General features: G+C 36.9%; 1 protein-coding gene across 4 annotated transcripts in view; it reads right to left on the reverse strand.

Moving 5' to 3' along the window:
- The window catches only part of RUNDC3B (RUN domain containing 3B), a 156,438-nt gene that overhangs the window by 63,303 nt on the left and 72,207 nt on the right, over positions 1 to 20,928 (reverse strand). For all 4 annotated transcript variants that reach the window (XM_027102685.1, XM_027102687.1, XM_027102688.1 and 1 more), the window contains 3 exons: positions 19,675 to 19,760; positions 8,849 to 8,938; positions 6,386 to 6,466 (listed from right to left, as the gene is read on the reverse strand). In XM_027102685.1, the coding sequence (XP_026958486.1) occupies positions 6,386 to 6,466; positions 8,849 to 8,938; positions 19,675 to 19,760 (257 nt within the window). The remainder of the gene's footprint in view (positions 1 to 6,385; positions 6,467 to 8,848; positions 8,939 to 19,674; positions 19,761 to 20,928) is intronic.

The raw sequence follows: 20,928 nt of genomic DNA on the forward strand, positions 1-20,928 counted from the left end.
TTTCTCTGTCCACTGAGGCACCGGGGAGCCTCTTGGGCTCCCGGGCCTAATCCTCTGCCCTCGGAGCCTCCCTCCTGCCCGCAGAACCCAAGCCCCGCCCCTACACCCCCACCCAGGGCCTTACCTCTACGCTTGGAGACACCTCAGAGACCCCCTCCAACGTGCTGGGCCTAAACCCCACCCACACGCCCTCACCCACGACCTTACCTCCAAACTCTGGAACCCCACACGCCAGAGGCCCTTCTTTGGACGTGCTATTCCTCCCCTTCTGGGCGGGGCCTAAGCAGAGGCCCTGCCCTACACTTGAACGTCGCCAGCCTAGGCCCTGCCCACAAAGCCTTTTCCAGCTGGCGTGGGTCTTGAGCCTAGACCCTGCCCTACACTGAAACATCAGGCCCCATGCTGAAATGTCACCCCCCACCTAGGCTCCGCCCCACCCTAAACCCCACCCCTGCCCATGTTCCAAACCCTGCCTGAACTCTGCCCCACTTAGTCAAGGCTTTCTTTTTTCTTCTTTTAGGTTGGGGTTCTATTTTACCCTGTTGTTGATTCATTTATACTTTTATTTTTTCTAATAAATCTTTTATTTTTCTAATTTTATTGTATTCTTTACACTTTGTTACTGCTCTGCTCCTTTTGGCTTGTTCCCTCCCTTTTCTTAAATTTATTTATTTGTTTATTTTCTTTTTTCTGTTGTGGTTTTGTTTTACTTTGTTGAAGTTGTTTCAATTATATTTTTATTTTTTCTAATATATTTTTATCTTTCTAATTTTATTTTATTTTTTATTCTTTGTTATTGTACTGCTTGCTTTTTGTTTTTTTTTTTTCCCACACCATGCAGCTTGCCAAATCTTGGTTCCCAGGCCGAGGGTTGGCCTGAGCTCCTGTGGTGGGAGTGCCAAGCCCAAACTGCTGGACTAACGGAGAACCTCAGACCCCAGGGAATATTAATTGGAGTGAGGCCTCCCAGAGGTCCTCATCTCAGCACCAAGACCTGGCTCTACCCAACTGCCTGCAAACTCCAGTGCTGGACGCCTCAGGCTAAACAACCAGTAAGACAGGAATAAAGCCCCAACCCAACCATCAAAAAAAACAACTGAAATGACAAAATAATATGTTACAGACAGAGGAGCAAGGTAAAAACGTACAAGATCAAATAAATGCAGACAAAATAGGCAAGCTACATGAAAAAGAATTCAGAGTAATGATAGTAAAGATGATCCAAAATCTCAGAAACAGAATGGAGAAAATATAAGAAACGTTTAACAAAGATCTAGAAGAACTAAAGAGCAAACAAACAGTGATGAACAACCCAATAACTGAAATGTAAAATACTCCAGAAGGAATCAATAGCAGAGTAACTGAGGCGAAAGAACAGATAAGTGAGCTGGAAGATAAAATGGTGGAAATAACTGGTGGGGAGTAGACTAAAGAAAAAAGAATGAAAAGAATTGAGGATACTCTCAGAGACCTCTGGGAGAACATTAAACGCACCAACATTTGAATTATAGGGGTCCCAGAAGAAGAAGAGAAAAAGAAAGGGACTGAGAAAATATTTGAAGAGATTACAGTCAAAAACTTCCCTAACATAGAAAAGGAAATAGTCAATCAAGTCCAGGAAGCTCAAAGAGTCCCATACAGGATAAACCTAAAGAGAAACACGCCGAGACGCACATTAATCAAACTATCAAAAATTAAATACAAACAAAAAATATTAAAAGCAGCAAGGGAAAAGCAACAAATAACATACAAGGGAATCCCCATAAGGTTAACAGCTGATCTTTCAGCAGAAACTCTGCAAGCCAGAAGGGAGTGGCAGAACATATTTAAAGGGAAGAAACTACAACCAAGATTACTCTGCCCAGCAAGGATCTCATTCAGATTGACAGAGAAATCAAAAGCTTTACAGACAAACAAAAGCTATGAGAATTCAGCACCACTAAACCAGCTTTACAACAAATGCTAAAGGAACTTCTCTAAGAGGGAAACACAAGAGAAGAAAAAGACCCACAAAAACAACCCCAAATCAGTCATGAAAATGGTAATAGGAACATACATATCGAAAATCACCTTGAATGTAAATGGATTAAATGCTCCAACCAAAAGACACAGACTGGCTGAACGGATATAAAACCAAAATCCTTATATATGCTATCTACAAGAAACCCACTTCAGACCTAGGGACACAGACTGAAAGTGAGGGGATGGAAAAAGATATTCCATGCAAACGGAAATCACAAGAAAGCTGGAGTAGCAATACTCATATCAGATAAAATAGACTTTAAATTAAAGACTGTTACAAGAGATGAGGAAGGACACTACATAATGATCAAGGGATCAATCCAAGAAGAAAGTGTAACAATTATAAATATTTATGCACCCAACAAAGGAGCACCTCAAAATACATAAGGCAAATGCTAACAGCCATAAAAGGAGAAATTGACAGTAACACAGTAATACTGGGGGACTTTAACATCCCACTTACACCAGTAGATCATCCAGCCAGAAAATCAATAAGGAAACACAAGCTTTAAATGACATAATAGACCAGACAGACTTAATTGATATCTTTAGGACATTACACTTGAAAGCGGAAAAATACACTTCTTCTCAAGTGCACATGAACGTTCTCCAGAATAGACCACATCTTGGGACAAAAATCAAGCCTTGGAAAATTTAAGAAAATTGAAATCATATCAAGCATCTCTTCCAACCACAATGCTATGAGTTTAGAAATCAATTACAGGAAAAAAACTGTAAAAAACACAAATACATGGAGGCTAAACAGCGTGCTGCTAAACAGCCAAGAGATCATTGAAGAAGTCAAAGAAGAAATTAAAAAATACCTAGAAACAAATGACAACGAAAACACAACGATCCAAAAACCTATGGGACGCAGAAAAAGCAGTTCTAAGAAGGAAGTTCAGAGCAATTCAAACTCACCTCAAGACACAAGAAAAATCTCAAATAAACAATCTAACCTTACACCTTCAGCAATTAGAGAAAGAAGAACAAAGAAAACCCAAAGTTAGTAGAAGGAAAGAAATCATAGAGACTTCACTGGTGGCACAGTGGTTAAGAATCCGCCTGCCAATGCAGGGGACACTGGGTCAAGCCCTTGTCTGGGAAGATGCCACATGGCACGGAGCAACTAAGCCTGTGCACCACAACTACTGAGCCTGCACTCTAGAGCCTGCAAGCCACAACTACTGAAGCCTGCGTGCCACAACTTGAAGCCCGTGTGCCTAGAGCCCATGCTCCGCAACAAGAGAAGCCACCACAATGAGAGGCCCAGGCACTGCAACAAAGAGTAGCCCCTGCTCGCTGCAACTAGAGAAAGCCTGCGCACAGCAACAAAGACCCAATGCAGCCAGAAATAAATAATAAATAAATACAATTTTTTAAAAAAATTCAACACCCATTTATGATAAAAACTCTCCAGAAAGTGGGCATAGAGGGAACCTTCCTCAACCTAATAAAAGCCATATATCACAAACCCACAGCGAACATCATTCTCAATGGTGAAAAACTGAAACCATTTCCTCTAAGGTCAGGAACAAGATAAGGATGTCCACTCTCGCCACTATTATTCAACATAGTATTGGAAGCCCTAGCCACAGCAATCAGAGAAGAAAAATAAATAAAAGGAATACAAATTGGAAAAGAAGATGTAAAACTGTCACTGTTTGCCGATGACACGATACTATACATAGAAAATCCTAAAGATGCCACCAGAAAACTACTAGAACTAATCAATGAATTTGGTAGGGTTGTAGGATACAAAATTAATGCACAGAAATCTCTTGCATTCCTATACAGTAACAATGAAAGATCAGAAAGAGAAATTAAGGAAACAATCCCATTTACCATTGCAACAAAAAGAATAAAATACCTAGGAATAAACCTACCTAAGGAGGCAAAAGACCTGTAATCAGGAAACTATAAAACACTGATGAAAGAAATCAAAGATAACATAAACAGATGGAGAGATATACCATGCTCCTGGATTGGAAGAATCAATATTGTGAAAATGGCTGTACTACACCCAAAGCAATCTACAGGTTCAATGCAATCCCTATCAAATTACCAATGGCATTTTTTACAGAAGTAGAACAAAAAATTTTACAATGTGTATGGAAACACAAAACACCCTGAATAGCCAAAGCAATCTTGAGAAAGAAAAACAGAGCTGCAGGAATCAGGCTCCCTGACTTCAGACTATAAATACTACAAAGCTACAGTAATCAGGACAGTATAGTACTGGCACAAAAACAGAAATATAGATCAATGGAACGGGATAGAAAGCCGAGAGATAAACCCACGCACATATGGTCACCTTATCTTTGATAAAGAAGGCAAGAATATACAATGGAGAAATGACAGCCTCTTAAATAAGTGGTGCTGGGAGAAATGGACAGATACATGTAAAAGAATGAAACACCCTAACACCCTAACACCGTACACAAAAATAAACTCAAAATGGATTAAATAAGGCCAGACACTATAAAACTCTTAGAGGAAAATACAGGCAAAACACTATATGACATAAATCACAGCAAGATCCTTTTTGACCCATCTCCTAGAGTAAGGGAAATAAAAACAAAAATAAACAAATCGGACCTAATGAAACTTCAAAGCTTTTGCACAGCAAAGGAAACCATAAACAAGAGGAAAAGACAACCCTCAGAATGGGAGAAAATATTTGCAAATGAAACAATGGACAAAGGATTAATCTCCAAAATATACAAGCAGCTCATGCAGCTCAATATCACAAAACCAAACAACCCAATTCAAAAATGGGTGGAAGACCTAAATAGACATTGCTCCAAAGGAGATATACAGATGGCCAACAAACACATGAAAGGATGCTCAGCATCACTAATCATTAGAAAAATGCAAATCAAAACCACAATGAGGTATCAGCTCACACTGGTCAGAAAGGCCATCATCAAAAAATCTAGAAAAAGTAAGTGCCAGAGAGGGTGTGGAGAAAAGGGAACCCTCCTGCACTGTTGGTGGGAATGTAAACTGACACAGCTACTATGGAGAACAGTATGGAGTTTCCTTAAAAAAACTAAAAATAGAACTACCATATGACCCAGCAATCCCACTACTGGGCATATACTCTGAGAAAACCATAATTCAAAAAGAGTCATGTACCACAATGTTCATTGCAGCACTATTTACAATAGCCAGGACATGGATGCAACCTAAACGTCCACTGACAGAAAAATGGATAAAGAAGATGTGGCACATATATATAATGGAATATTACTCAGCCATAAAAAGGAAGAAAATTGAGTTATTTGTAGTGAGGTGGATGGACCTAGAATCTGTCATACAGAGTGAAGTAAGTCAGAAAGAGAAAAACAAATACCATATGCTAATGCATATGTATGGCATTTCAAAAAGTGGTACTCATGAACCTAGTGGCAGGGCAGGCATAAAGACACAGACGTAGAGAATGGACTTGAGGGCACAAGGGGGGAAGGGTTAGCTGTGATGAAGTGAGAGAGTAGCACTGACATATATACACTACCAAATGTAAAGTAGATAGCTAGTGGGAAGCTGCTGCACAGCACAGGGAGATCAGCTCGATGCTTTGTGACGACCTAGAGGGGTGGCATAGGGAGGGTGGGAGGGAGGCGCAAGAGGGAGGGAATATGGGGATATATATGGGGATATATGTATACATATAGCTGATTCACTTTGTTGTACAGCAGAAACTAACACAACACTGTAAAGCATTTATACTCCAATAAAGATGTGAAAAAGAAAGAAGTATATAAAGATCATTATTCTATTTGGGAAGTCAATTATGCAAGAAGATCTTCAGAATAGATTTCATCTGATTAATTTTCAATGCTGATGAGATTATGGAAAATCCGTAACTCTCACAAAATACTGGTAGCAGGATAAATTGATACAACTCTAAGAACAGACTTTAAGAGCCACAAAATTTTTCACTGTACTTACCTGAATAACTCTATAAATGCACAACAGAAACAAAAGGAAAATTTATTTGCACAAAAATGTTCATTATTCTTTTCATTATAATGGAGATAAATGAAAAACAATTTAAATAATGAATTATAGTTTTGTAATCTCAATGGACTATTACAGAGCTATTAAAGTTATTATATTGACTACAGCAGTAGAAATACACGCTATTTTTTAAAAACTATATTTACACTGGGATTACAATTATGTAAAAACTATATATTTATATATACACTAAAAACACAACTGGAGTTTATATTTTTGAATGATCTCTGATACTGAAATAAATGTTTTATAAAAAGTAGTTTTAATCAGATGAATATATTGCACAAGACATTCAATTATAAATTAAGATTTCAATAACATATTTCAAAATGTCAAATACCTTTGGGTAAACTTCAAATATGGTGTATAGTCTATTACAGCAGGAAAGTTGCCATCTAATCCTTCTCCCTTCAGGCAGAAGCTAAGACAATAGACAGTAAATATATTAATACATTAAAATTTAAATCAAAGTGTTATAAACAATCTCTTGTTAGAGACATTTGTTTCATCAAATTGCAGGTGAATTTCTTATTTGTAATTTAAATGTGACTTGTTATAAACACCTCATAAAGATATTCTACCTTCCATATCAATAACAAAAGCTTGTATGAGTTAATAATAACACTGTTACATAAATATATCATGCAAAAGTAAAATTTACTGAGAAATCTGTTCAAACATTATTTATTTCATACTATCCTCGTCTTTACTAAATTCTTAAGACATCGCTAGAGAATTTTCAGATGAAGCCTTGTTGTTCACATTTACAAATTCTCAGGTGATACTTAATATCTCCTAAAAAGAAAATCTCCTAATTAGAAAAAAATTCATGGGGCTTCCCTGGTGGCACAGTGGTTGAGAGCCCGCCTGCCAATTCAGGGGACGTGGGTTTGAGCCCTGGTCCGGGAAGATTCCACATGCCACGGAGCAGCTGGGCCCGTGCGCTACAGCTGCTTAGCCTGAGCTCTGGAGCCCGCAAGCCACAACTACCGAGCCCGCCTGCTACAATTACTGAAGCCCGCGCACCTAGAGCCCGTGCTCTGCAACAAGAGAAGCCACCTCAATGAGAAGCCCGTGCATTGCAAGGAAGAATAGCCCCTGCTAGCCTCAACTTGAGAAAGCCCACAAGCGGCAACGAAGACCCAGTGCAGCCAAAAATAAATAAATACAATTAATTAATTTAAAAAAAAAGAAAAAAATTCATATATGAACCACTACCTTCTGGTTTCTTTGGGAAATGTGCCTGTTGAAATACTTGTTCTAATATGTTAATATCAAGGGTGCAGTATGTATTTTTCCAGAATTGACTAAGGAAAGAATCAAAGTGGCAACATTTTACATGGGTTTTCCTTCATTTATAGAAACATTACTAATGCATCTTTAAGACACTTTCTCTCTATACATTATCAGTGGGTTACAATAAGCCAAGAGTTTAGATTCTTAACCCAGGTTTTTTTTTTCCCAACCAAAAACTAAATGAAGTTGTAAAGTATTTGGACAGAGCCAGCAACATGCCATGTAAAAAGTTAACACCCTTAGAGGGATCATAAAGACAACCTTCAAAACTGCATCTATCACATTCATCATAAAGAATTAAGCTAATTAACCCAATCCCACTTATCAAATTTTAAATAGAGGAAAGTTACACTTACAAAGTGAAAAGTATTTTGAAAAAGAAGTGAGTTACTAGAAAAAGTTAACCTCAGTGAAACTGGGTAGCATTATTTTTTAGTTCAAAAAATGAACTAAAAATGAAAACTAGATTTTCATTTAAGTTTTATACTTATTTGTTAACATTCTTGTGATATATTTTAAGTGATATATTTAATGATATATTTAAGTGATATATTTCAATAAAAATATAGGGCTTCCCTGGTGGCGCAGTGATTGAGAGTCCACCTGCCGATGCGGGGGACATGGGTTCGTGCCCTGGTCCGGTAGGATCCCACATGCCGCGGAGCAGCTGGGCCCGTGGGCCATGGCTGCTGAGCCTGCGCGTCCAGAGCCTGTGCTCCGCAACGGGAGAGGCCACAGCAGTGAGAGGCCCGCATACCACACACACACACACACACACAAAATATATATATATGTGTATATATATACACATATATATATACATATAATACTTCCTTCATTCTCATGTTTCAGTTCTTATTCTAGACAAACCTTTTACTTTTAGTACAATGTAAAATCTTAGATCAATTAAAGAAATGCAAAAGGATGCTGCCATCAACCTAAAAAGAACTTACAATGTCCATTTTTAGTACTTGTAATCTTATTCTGAAATCAATTCATCTTGTTGATAATAAAAGCAAATATTAACAAAATTTTTAATATTTTAGATACAAAACAAGAAACATAACATACCTAAGATAGCCTGTCAATATCCTCTTTATCTCACCACATGAGACAATGAAAATCTTTCTGGATTTGAATCTTCTTTTAGTGTATTTCTTTTTCATTTTAAAGCAGTAGTTGAAAAATACTAAGAGATGAGATCCAAAACCTTCCTTCAGTGCTACCAGAGCGCATGACTTCTCTGCTTGGCAGGATGTGGTCCAAGCTTTCTTTTTACCCAAACTAGAGAGCAAGGTTGTCAGTTCATTCCCTAAGTTTGAGACAGCCTCTTTTTTGAGAGCAAACCTATTTAGAAAACTGATCTCATTCGAAAGGGAACAACATAAATCAAATCAATATCCAACAGTGTGCTTTACGTAGAAAACTGAAAGAAAAGAATCATAAGTGGAAACTATTATGAGGTAGAATAACTTTAAGTCATAATGCATATAGTTAGATGAAATACCTGAAATCAATAGCATTGAGTCCAAGCAGCATGCCAGCAAGCATATTTGCTTCCTCACCCAAGACAATTGCTCCATCTTCATAAAATCTCCTAAAAAATGACATGGGTGAACACATAAATATTAAAAACTGACTGAAGTTTCATCTACAGAAATCACTTAGAGCCCAAGCTCAAGTAGAAAGAACTAAATTTTATTTAATTTGTCACAACAAGAACAAACTTGGATCACTCAAGTCTTGCAGATACTTAGGAAAAAAAGCTGCCACTGTAACAAAGAAAATCATTCTAAGTGCTTATACCTCTCTTAAAAAGAATCCCCAAAGTGACTCATTCAAGGGGTCTACAGTGTCTAGCATTTTTCTCTAAGAGTGAAGTAATATAAATGTCAACTGAAAGGTGGTAAATTCACAGTCATTTATACTGGTCTATTTTCAATACTAGGTAGATTATTATTCTATACATAGAACAAGCACAAACACACATTCTGTTTTTCTGTAATTCCAAAGGTTGTTAACTAAATTAAGAACTAGGAAGGTGTGATTAATAGTAATTTATGATAACCTTTAACACTACAATACTAATAGGGCAGATGGGCTAGCAAGGTGGCTGCCTATGGAAAAAAAGTATTCATCATATCTTTGACAAAAAGTGAATATGAATCTATTTTGCTAATTCCTTGAAAGCTTTCTGTTTTGATCAATGTTAATTTTTAAAATACTAAAGTTTTATTTTAAAATATTTAAAATAAATATTTTGAAAAAAATATTATTTAATATGGGCTTAAGGTATTTTTCCACAAAAGAATGTAAGATCATTGAATTTACTTCTTTTTAAGAATAATAGTATGCAAAAACTAGTTTATGTCCAGTAACAGGGATAATTAAATTATTATAACTATTTATATTACACATAGTCAACACCACTCTGTAACACCCCACTAACTAAAAGGGAAGTTTCTTATTAAAGGAAATTTGTCTTGCTCTTTTCCATATTCATGAGTTTATAAAGGCTGCATGTAAAGTTTGTAATACTAGCATCAATACTGAAACAGTCCACAGTTTACCAAATACTTTTACAATCATACTATTTAATAATTGCAAAGCCCATGAAGTAAATGCTGAAGGAATTGTCATTCATTTCAAATTCACCACCAAGAAGTGAGTCAGGTTAAAACAATTTGCCCAAGCTTATGTGGATAAACTTATCAAGGAGGAAAACCAATCCTTCTTACTTTAAGTTCTGCATATTTTCTATTAAACCATAATACTTCTTTTAAAACAAAAATATTTAAAGAGAATTTAACCTCTGTTACGGACCTTAAGGAATTTTACATGAATAAAAAGTACAAAGAAAAATAAAAGACTCTTTACCCTCTGACAGATGTAAGGCTGCCAACAAACATGGTGGGAAGACTAGCTTGGATTAGATGTTTTCTGTTTCCTTGGAAATATGGGAATTGTTTTCATTCATTTACATAAAAGGAGAAAAACTAAAAGTTGCAGCCTAACAAAGATTAGTAAAATAAATGGAAGTAATTTCTACATATTCAACTGAGGTGTTCCACAAAAAGGTAATCTAAGATATATAGATTTGTCTAAAAGATATTTAGACAAATCTATATATCTGAGATCTTGTCTCTGCCCCAATGGCTAAATCGGCCGTTGATTGAATATTTTATCAACTCCTGGAAGAACTATGATTCCAGTGGTTCTAGACCACCACATTCTATGGGACACAGGTGTTTGTTCTGGCTTTTGACACTGGCAATCACCCATTATTCCTAGTACTTCCCTATATAAGAAAAGGTATACTTTTATTTGCTACCTTGAGCCCACCATGTTTTAAAGTACATTCTAGGAGTCAGATCAAAACTATTCTTGCTTGTTTCCTAATGTTAATATTATATTAGGAACTAATGAAAAATACCTGAAACAAAAACTAACTGGTTTTTAGAAAAAATTTTAAGCCTAAAGGTCATTTATGTGTGTGTATATCATATTGTTTTACTGAGGTTTTTTGGCTTTTGTTTTACTACTGATTTTTTTAAGCTAACCTATATAAGTGAAGTGCTTGCTATACGTGAAATCAATAATTCCACTCAAATAAAACCAAGCATGAAGCATAATGCTGCAAAGACCTGATTTAATTTAACAGTTTTCACTGCAACAGAGGGGAAGGGAGGAAAAATGGAAGAGGAAAGGCTAGTTAAGAGAATTGTCCATTGTATGCTGAACTTTTCATTATTAGTCCTGGTTAAAAAAACAAAAAATTTTCAGTAAATGTACTTCTAACTTTGAGATAACAAATTTTTAAAATAACAATATTTAAAAGAATACTAAGTGATCTGCAAAAGATTATATTTCTATCATTTAATCAAAGAATTAATCAAAGACAACACACTCATTCATGTATATTAGAGAGGTAGAAGCTATTAGGAAAAATTTATTTTATATTCCCTTAATCAAACCAACATATCAATAATTTTGACTGAAAATCTGATTCTTGTTATCAATATTTTCAAAGACTTCTAAAGACTGTAAGCTTTCAATTTCTTCATTTTATCTCATAGAAAAATTGGAACATTAATAAAGTTTGCTTATATAACCAAGATTATGTAACCAATGAGCCAAGAGCAAAGCCTAAGATGACTAATCCAATAATAGTAAGGTATATACTAAAAAAATTCCCTTTTTTGTTGAAAATATTTTTTGTTCTAAAGAAAATATTTTTATGAGCAGGATCTAACCAAAAGAGCATACTGACTTGCAAAAATGTATTATAAATATTGAAAGTACCAAGGTGAAAAATATATTAAATACTTCTGTTTAAAGATTTATACAGTAGACTATATCTTTAAAGAAGTTTTGTATTTTAGAAGCAAAGGAAAACTGTGAGCAACTATTTGATATTACTGTGGTCTGGAAGAAAAGCTCCCACTTTCTATTAGGTATACTCTTTCCAATTATTTGTATGTTGACTAGAAATATATTAGAAACTAGAAAAAGTATTTAAAATAATACCCTAATAAGAATAATACTTTTTATTAACACATATAATTTAATTTTAGTTGAAATATGTGTCTATAATGCCATCCTTAGTGTTCATTCTGAAAGACTATTTTAAGGCCTTTCAGGTACTTCAATAACAAATATCCTTTGGGTGGGATCCAAAGTGAACAACCAGAATAGATGATGTTGATATTGCACAATATCATGCTTCAAAATTTCCTTTTTTGAGTCATAAGTTATTCCACACACTAAAAGTGCAATATTAAAATATGAGAAAGCTTATCTTATAAACCAAAGAAACTTCTTTATCAACATCTTGTTCTCTTCCCCAGTTTAGCCCTTACATAAGAAACTTGAAGGGAGGAGATAAAGAAGATTCTCCCTCATGACATACAAAACAAATTACAGCATTATAAAGAAATGTTCTATTCTAAGTCAAATGGAATCAGGATGAAAAACTGGCCAAAAAATAAATCTCCAAAAGGTCTTGCTAAGAATGTGAGATTCTTTAATTATATTTATCAATAAATACATAATATAGCAAGAACTGTGCTATATATCCTATAGATAAAATGGTGAACAAGGTAAACATGACCCCTCTTTATGGAGCTTATAGTCTAGGGGAGAGGACAGGCTGAAAAAAGATAATCAGAGATGGTAAGTAGTATAAAGTAAATAAATAAGTTGTTGAGGTAGAGAAAAAATAAAGGAGAACCCAACTTTGAAGAAAGTCATTAGGAAAGACATTCTCAAGTGTTTAGTCTGAGACCTTAGGCCCAGAGAAGTTTGATCACCCAGGGCTCTGTAGGCCACATAACATTAACAATAATTGTAAACATTTACTGAGTGCCAGGCACAGTTATAAGTGCTTTACGTGAATTATCTTGCTTAACTTTACCACCAAATACTATGCCATGGAGGGAGTAAGCAATTTACCCAAGATTCCACAGCCAGAAAGTGGCGAATCCAGGGTCTGACTCCAGGGAATTTGCAGAGCCTGCTGGCTAAAGTAATGAGAAACCATTTCAATGTTTAAAGTGGGAATTGACAGGATCCCTTTTACTTTTAAGACTGGCTGGAAGCTGGGTGGCTACTGGGAGGGGGCAAACTGGAATCTCAGTTGGGAAGACAATAGGGGAGTATAAGCAAGAGATGAGAAAGGTATGCATTACAGTTGCAGCCATGGCGATAAAGGTAAATGGGTAGATTCGAGATAAATTTTGGAGATAGGATCGAAAAGAGTTGCTACTGGAACGACTGGAAAGAATGAAGGAGAGGGGCTTCCCTGGTGGCGCAGTGCAGGGGACACCTGCCAATGCAGGGGACAGGGGTTCGAGCCCCGGTCCGGGAAGATCCCACATGCCGTGGAGCAACTAAGCCCGTGCGCCACAACGGCTGAGCCTGCGAGCCACAGCTACTGAGCCTGCGCGCCTAGAGCCCATGTTCCACAACAAGAGAAGCACCGCGATAAGAAGCCCGCGCACTGCAACGAAGAGTAGCCCCCACTCGCCGCAACTAGAGAAAGCCCACATGCAGCAACGAAGACCCAATGAAGCCAGAATAAAATAAATTTATATTTAAAAAAATGAAGGAGAAAGAGGAATCAAACATGAATTTCAGATTCTGACTTCGTCAGCCATGTAAGTAGGGCAGCGAAACCATTTGCCAAGAAGTGGGTCAACGGGGTTGTAGGATGGGGTGGGGCACGGAATCAAGAAATCTGAACTATCTAGCTAGAGGTTTAAATGTGGTGCCGCCACCATACAGCAGGTATGGTGGTAAAGTTGGTAAATGTGGTGCCGCCACCATACAGCTGGTAAAGTTCCAGGGAGATGGATGAAATTCTGAGAAGAGTAGACAACAGAGGACTGAGCCCAGAGAATACTGACACTAAGAAGCTGTGAAGAGTAAAAGAAGCCTGAGGAAGGGCAACTACAGAGGGAGAAAGAAAAACCAGGGAATGCTATATAAGTTAAAAGCAGAGAGGTTTTTCAAGAAAGAGGAAGTTTTCAACTATTTTAGCTGTACAAGGAAGTACAATGTGGACAGAGAAATGTCCATTACGTCTGGGTAGCTTGTGGATTATTGGTATTCTTTTAAAATTATCCTTGGTGGAGTGGTGAGAGGCAGAAGCTGGACGAGAATAAAGAGCGACTCTCAGGTAAGGAGATGAAAGTGTGTATAAAGATTTCTGAGAAGTCTGGTGATGAAGCAGAACGTGGAAATGAGCAGTATGAGAGGGAAATGCAGGTTCAAGGGAGAAGTTTTTGCTGTTAAGGTAGGAGATACCAGTATATGCTTCTACGTGGGTGGGAATGATCCAGCAATGGGAAAGAGATTGAGGATGAGGAAAGAGAGAGGTGATAACTAAAGGAAGAACTGAATGGGGATAGGATCTAGAAGAAAGCAGCCTCTGACAGAAGACACATTCCATCACAACAAAAATGATTGTCTTGGGCTTCCCTGGTGGCGCAGTGGTTGAGAGTCCGCCTGCCGATGCAGGGGACACGGATTTGTGCCCCGGTCCGGGAAGATCCCACATGCCGTGGAGCGGCTGGGCCCGTGAGCCATGGCCGCTGGGCCTGCGCATCCGGAGCCTGTGCTCTGCAACGGGAGAGGCCACGGCAGTGAGAGGCCCGCGTACCGCAAAAAAAAAAAAAAAAAAAAAAAAAAAAAAAGATTGTCTTGATTGTTAATATGATTGTTGTCTTCAGTCTTGACTCCTTGGGCTTTTCATCGGCTGTGGCGAGGTCCAGATCCTCCTCAGCTACCACTTCACAAATGAGGTACTGGGTCCCACAGAACAAGCACATAAGCAAGCACCAGGAGAGCAGCAGCAGCAGCTTTTCATTCCTTTTTATGGCTGAATAATATTCCACCGCATGAAATGGACATTTTGCTTACCCCTTCATCAGTTGATGGATATTTGGGTTCTCTCGCCTTTTTGGCTCTTATGGATTATGCTGCTGTGAACATCTGTGTACATGTTTTTTTTGTGAACACATGGTTTTAATTCTCTTGGATATCTGTATCTATTTATCTAGGATTCATGTGCTGGGACATATAGTAACTCTACGTTTAACTTTATGAGGAATTGCCAGGCTGTTTTTCAAAGTGGTTGCATCATTTTACTTTCCCACAATCAGTGTATAATTGTTGCAATGTTTCCACATCCTTGCCAACACTTGTTATTATATATTCTTTTTTTTTTTTTTTTTGCGGTACACAGGCCTCTCACTGTTGTGGCCTCTCCCGTTGCGGAGCACAGGCTCCGGACGCGCAGGCCCAGCAGCCATGGCTCACGGGCCCAGCCGCTCCACGGCATGTGGGATCCTCCCAGACCGGGGCACGAACCCGTGTCCCGTGCATCGGCAGGCGGACTCTCAACCACTGTGCCACCAGGGAAGCCCATATATGTTCTTTTGATCATAGCCATCCTAGCAGGTGCGCAGCGGTATCTTGAAGTTTAGATTTGCATTTCCCTGATGCCTACTGATGTTACACATCTTCCATGTGTTTCTTGGTCATTTGTGTACCTTCTTTGGAAAAATGTCTATTCAGATTCTTTGCCCATTTTAAAATTTAAAAATATTTTATTACTGAGTTGTAAGACTTCTTCATATATATTTCACAATCAAGTCTCTTATCAGATATAGGCTTTGCAAATATTTTCTCCAGTTCTGTGGATTGTTTTTTCACTTTCTTGAAGATATTCTTCAAAGCGATAAGCTTTACATTTTGATTCTGCCCAATTTATCTATTTTCCTTTTGCTGCTTGGGTGTTTAGTAACATGTCTAAGAAACTACTATCTAATCCCAGGTCATGCAGATTTACATCTATGTTCTCTTCTAAGAGCTTTACTTTTAGGTCTGAGCCATTTTGAGTTAACTTTATATGTGCTGTGTGGCAGCAGTCCACAAGCACATTTTAATCACGTGTATTTTTTTCATCTTAATAATGTAAAACTTTCAAACATTCAAATTCCTAAAGACCTTCTTAGTTTTTGAAAGGTGTGGTAATTTATCACTACCCCATCTGCTCTCCTATCCTTTAGAAAAGTGTTTATCCATTCCTTTTTCTTCCCGCTTTGTGACAGCTGAGTAATTCTGAAGTTTTACTTTATACGTTCCTCTTCTCTTACTCCTACTATCATATCGAGAAGATTAACGTTTTTTGAACACTACTTTTGTCATCATAAATGAAGTACTGTGGTGCAACTGCAAGGTAATAAACAGGATTCCACACAGTAGTTTTTTCTCTACTTTATATTTTCCACAGTTGTTACTTCAAAATCTTACCAGAATATTTTCGATCTGGTTTCAAATGTCACATTTGTATTCTTTAGCTTAACTTTTCTAATTATTTTTCAGGCCACGGGTGAGGAGAAAGTAAAACTTTGAGCAAATTATTCAGTTTCTACCTTACTTTATCTCTAGGTTTTCCCAGTAACCTACCAAAATAATTCCTTTTTTTTTTCCGCTTGGATTCTCTTCTTGAGTCTGCCAACTTCCCACCTCTGGCTCTTTCCCAACAACACCCCAATCCGTAAACCGTGAAACTCTTCAAGGATTTTTTCAATTGCTCACCAAGATATCCTCCACCGTAGCAAAAAGATCACATGAATTTCTCTAATACTTTGGAGCGATCGTCACGTACGTCAGAAGATTTATCTTAGTTGTGCTCCCCACAGTTCCTCTACCCAATCCTTATCCTTGGATTTTCACTGATCAGTACTTTCAAGCTGCCTGTCTTAGTTCATGTAGCTCCTCCTTCTGTACTGGGGTAAACACTTGTATCACCATTTTAAAAGACCTCATTACTCTCTATCTGTGAAGAGTAGAACAAGAAGAAATCACTTGATTCAGATACTCTCAAGACTCCTAAAGAATTAGAGATCATTTCTCATTGTTCTACAAGCGCTTATGTCAGGGAGCATCCAGACAAAAGGTAAGGAATAACTCTTCTTTCTAAAAGTACGCTTGTTATTTTACAAACGTAATCTTCCAAATACATATGTTTTCGCTATGGGTTCACAATCAAATTTATTTATAATTAAGTTTCTCTGGTTTGATTTCAGTTAATAAAAAATAAGTAGTGTAAATAGTTAAAAAAAAAAGACTTCGTCTTTTGGCAACTGCCTTTTTTTAGTTAACTTTTAGGATGAGAGTTCTGAAGTAACTACTTACTTCATTTCTTGATAATTACAGAGCCATCATAGTCACATTTAAATACTGTGTGTGTATCTGTGTATATAAATATGATGTATTTCTGTGCGTGTATAAACATATACTAAGCCATGTTTCTATTTGAGTAATATATGTTTATATATTGTTACAAGAATATTTTTACTTCATGAACTTTTTACAGCTGAATCACTTCCTTTTTTCAAAAAAAACCCAGCTAATACCTAAAAACAAGGCAAAAAGGATTTCCCTTAAAAAATTTAAGCTACTCACTCTAAAAATAGTCTATTCAAGTACTATTTCTACCCCACCCAGTTGTGTAAACTAAGAAACAAGACTAACAACCTAGAGAGATTTTTTTTTCTTAAATTTATTTATTTATTTTTGGCTACACTGGGTCTTCGTTGATGCACGCGGGCTTCCTCTAGTTGCGGCGAGTGGGGGCTACTCTTCGTTGCGGTACGTGGCCTTCTCATTGCAGTGGCTTCTCTTGTTGCGGAGCACGGGCTCTAGGCACGCGGGCTTCAGTAGTTGTGGCACATGGGCTCAGTAGTTGTGGCTCGCATGCTCCAGAGAGCAGGCTCAGTAGTTGTGGCACATGGGCTTAGTTGCTCTGCGGCATGTGGGATCTTCCTGGACCAGGGCTTGAACCCGTGTCCCCTGCATTGGCAGGTGGATTCTTAACCACTGCACCACCAGGGAAACCCTAGAGAGATTATTAATGCTTTAATTTCTATTTAGAAAAGACTATCTTGTTATTGTACAGGAGATAATTATGGTATAAACTTGGTTTTGATTTCATTAATTTAGGATTTTTAGGTTTGATCTATGAGATTCTGATACTACTTTTATTTTTGAAGCCTTATTATCTTCAATATTTATTATCTTCCATAATTAAACGTATTTACTAGTGATGATAAATAAAACAAATGTTTCATTGCATAAGACTTATTTCAAATGTCTAAGAGTTTATCATCATCTCACTGTCTATCTTTAGAAATATCTCAAGAGTATCATACTGCTTTAAAAGAATTCAATAAGCATATATCAGATTTACTTTATGCAAATGCTTCTTGGAGTTAGAAGTCTTTATATCCTGGTCAAATTTATAATGATAATTTTTTCTTTGTATCTTCCAAATAAAAAATTTATTGTTTTATTACCTAAAAACATAAAGACACCTAAGTAAAGATATTGTAATCTATATTAGCTAGTTAGCTAAAAGAATGTGTCATAATAAAGGCCCAGATTTTCTCAAAATCCAAAATGTCAAATATGGCATCAGGACATGAACTTAAGATTCCAGATACATGATTTCTGTATATATATTCCTTATTTTCTGTCAAAACTGGTTTACAGACACTCTCTTCTTTAAGAAATACGATTAACGAGGTAGCAATAAGTATGGTAATTTAGAAGTGTCTAAGGCAGTGCTGTCTGATAGAACTTTCTGCTATGAAGCACTGTTCTATATCTGTGCTGTCCAATTTGGCTGCCATTAACCACAGAAGGCCAGTGAACACCTAAAATGTGATAAAGCAACTGAAGAACTGAATCAGTAATTTTACTTTTTTAAAAAATAAATTAATTTATTTTATTTATTTATTTTTGGTTGTGCTGGGTCTTTGTTACTGCGTGTGGGCTTTCTCTAGTTGCGGCGAGTGGGGGCTACTCTTCATTGCGGTGCGCGGGCTTCTCACTGAGGTGGCTTCTCTTGTTGCGGAGCATGGGCTCTAGGTGCACGGGCTTCAGTAGTTGTGGCACGTGGGCTCTACAGTGCAGGCTCAGTAGTTGTGGCCCACAGGCTTCACTGCTCCGCGGCATGTGGGATCTTCCTGGATCAGGGCTCAAAACCATGTCCCCTGCGTCGGCAGGTGGATTCTTAACCACTGCGTCACCAGGGAAGCCCAGTAATTTTACTTAATTTCAATTTTAATTTACACAGTGGCATGTGGTTAGTGGTGACTGTATTGAATAGTACATATCTAGGATATTGAAAATATTGAATATTTTCATTTACAAATACTACTGAAATGGAAAAAAAATGGTTTCTTTAACAAAAGCTATAAATATAGATTAGCAGACCACAGCTGAGTAGGAATGACTGTTGTCCTAATATGAACCTTTTCTTGACCATCATAAAAAATTAATAAAGTCCTGTTTTGCACAATGTACTATCTTACAACCCAAGAAGAACACTGGTATAGACTGCCCTAAAAAGATAATTGAGCAACCATTAATTATATTATATAAGAATTAAAGAAATAAATATTGTGGTGTGGAAAGAGAAAGAATGCTATAGGAATTTCACAGATTTTTCTCCAAATTGGTTAGAAAAAAGTCTGTGGAGAAAATGAAACTTCACGTGTTGAAAAAGTAAGAATCAGAAATTGTTCAGAAAAAAGATATTCCAGGCAGAATGTGAGGCCTGAAAAGATAAACCAAGGTAAGATGTATGTTTAGTTGAGAAACTGCATTTTCCTGAGAAGACAGTGGATTTATCTGAGAAGTACAAAAAGGAGGAAATAAAATAGGCAAGGACTTTAAAAACAAATGCGTCTTCATCTATTCTTACTGCTAAGTCTTCTGGTAAATCTTTTAAATATATATTGAAAATTAAAAGGACTTTTAAACCTGGTTGTTTTGAAGTCTCTCAGAGCTGTAGAGATGTATTCAGATAAATGTTTTTCCATGAGTGCTACTCTGATCCAGGCTCTACCCTAAAAGGAAGAAGAAAGAATCAAACATGAAAAAAAAAATTAGAAGTTAAAATATATTTTGCCTGCTATGTCATAAAAATATAAACATTTTAATATGCAAAGAATAACTCAAAATATGCATTTGATAAAGACTAAAAAATAAGTAGATAAGATGAGGTAAATTTTAATTATATATAGTATATACTTTGTTCTCTGAAGGTGCAGGGTAGATCATGTCAGATTAACTTTCTAGCATCTGAAGGAACATAACTATTAATATTGACTTAACTTGGGTTACAGACTTCTTGTGAATTATAGAAGGAAATCACAAGACATATCTCTTTACTTCAATGCCCAAATCAACATGCCAATTAAAATGAGCCCCCTTATAAAACATGAAGAAAAGAGTCCGTTCTCATTAATAATCACCTTCACACCACTTGTTTAGTCTTTCCAGAGGAACGTTTCAGACAACCAAATTTCATTATTTATCATGCATCCAAATCATGAGTTACTGAATTTGGTGCCTCCAGAGCATATTGTAAAGACTATTACTGAAAATTTAAACCAGAAAAAACAAACGCACAACAAAAGCACCCAGAAGCATACTCTAGAACAAAATCAGAGAAAACACACAATTCTAACAAAATATGAAAAATTTAATTTTACTTTTGAAAAGAGGTAACATCATTCAATAGTTGGGACTAGCCAGTTTTGTTATAATCCAAAGCATTTCTTCTGGATTCTTTGTTTAGAATGAAAGACTATAAAGATTATATTTTTTAGTGGGAATTTTATAATTCAATTACTTTCCTTTTCACTCAACCCTTTCACACATCTCCAGAAAATCTATGAAGATTAACTATATAGAAATTCAAAACACTGCAATGGCAGCTAAGAATAAAGGTGTCGCTAACCAATATATATGATGGTCGACTACCAGTATAGAAAAAGAAGCACTGAAATGTCTACAGTTGTAGAAATGTCTACAACTCTAGTGAATTCACCAAAACTGTCGGACAGAAGGATGAAAACGGAGTTAATCGAGACGTGGAAAAACCTAGCAGGCTAGGACTTCCCTGGTGGTGCAGTGGTTAAGAAGCCGCCTGCCAATGCAGGGGACACAGGTTTGAGCCCTGGTCCGAGAAGATCCTACATGCCGCAGAGCAACTAAGCCCGTGTGCCACAA

This window comes from Aethalodelphis obliquidens, unplaced genomic scaffold, assembly GCF_003676395.1.
Source record: "Aethalodelphis obliquidens isolate GAN/ISIS:26980383/991018 unplaced genomic scaffold, ASM367639v1 scaffold5, whole genome shotgun sequence".
Taxonomy (NCBI): domain Eukaryota; kingdom Metazoa; phylum Chordata; class Mammalia; order Artiodactyla; family Delphinidae; genus Aethalodelphis; species Aethalodelphis obliquidens.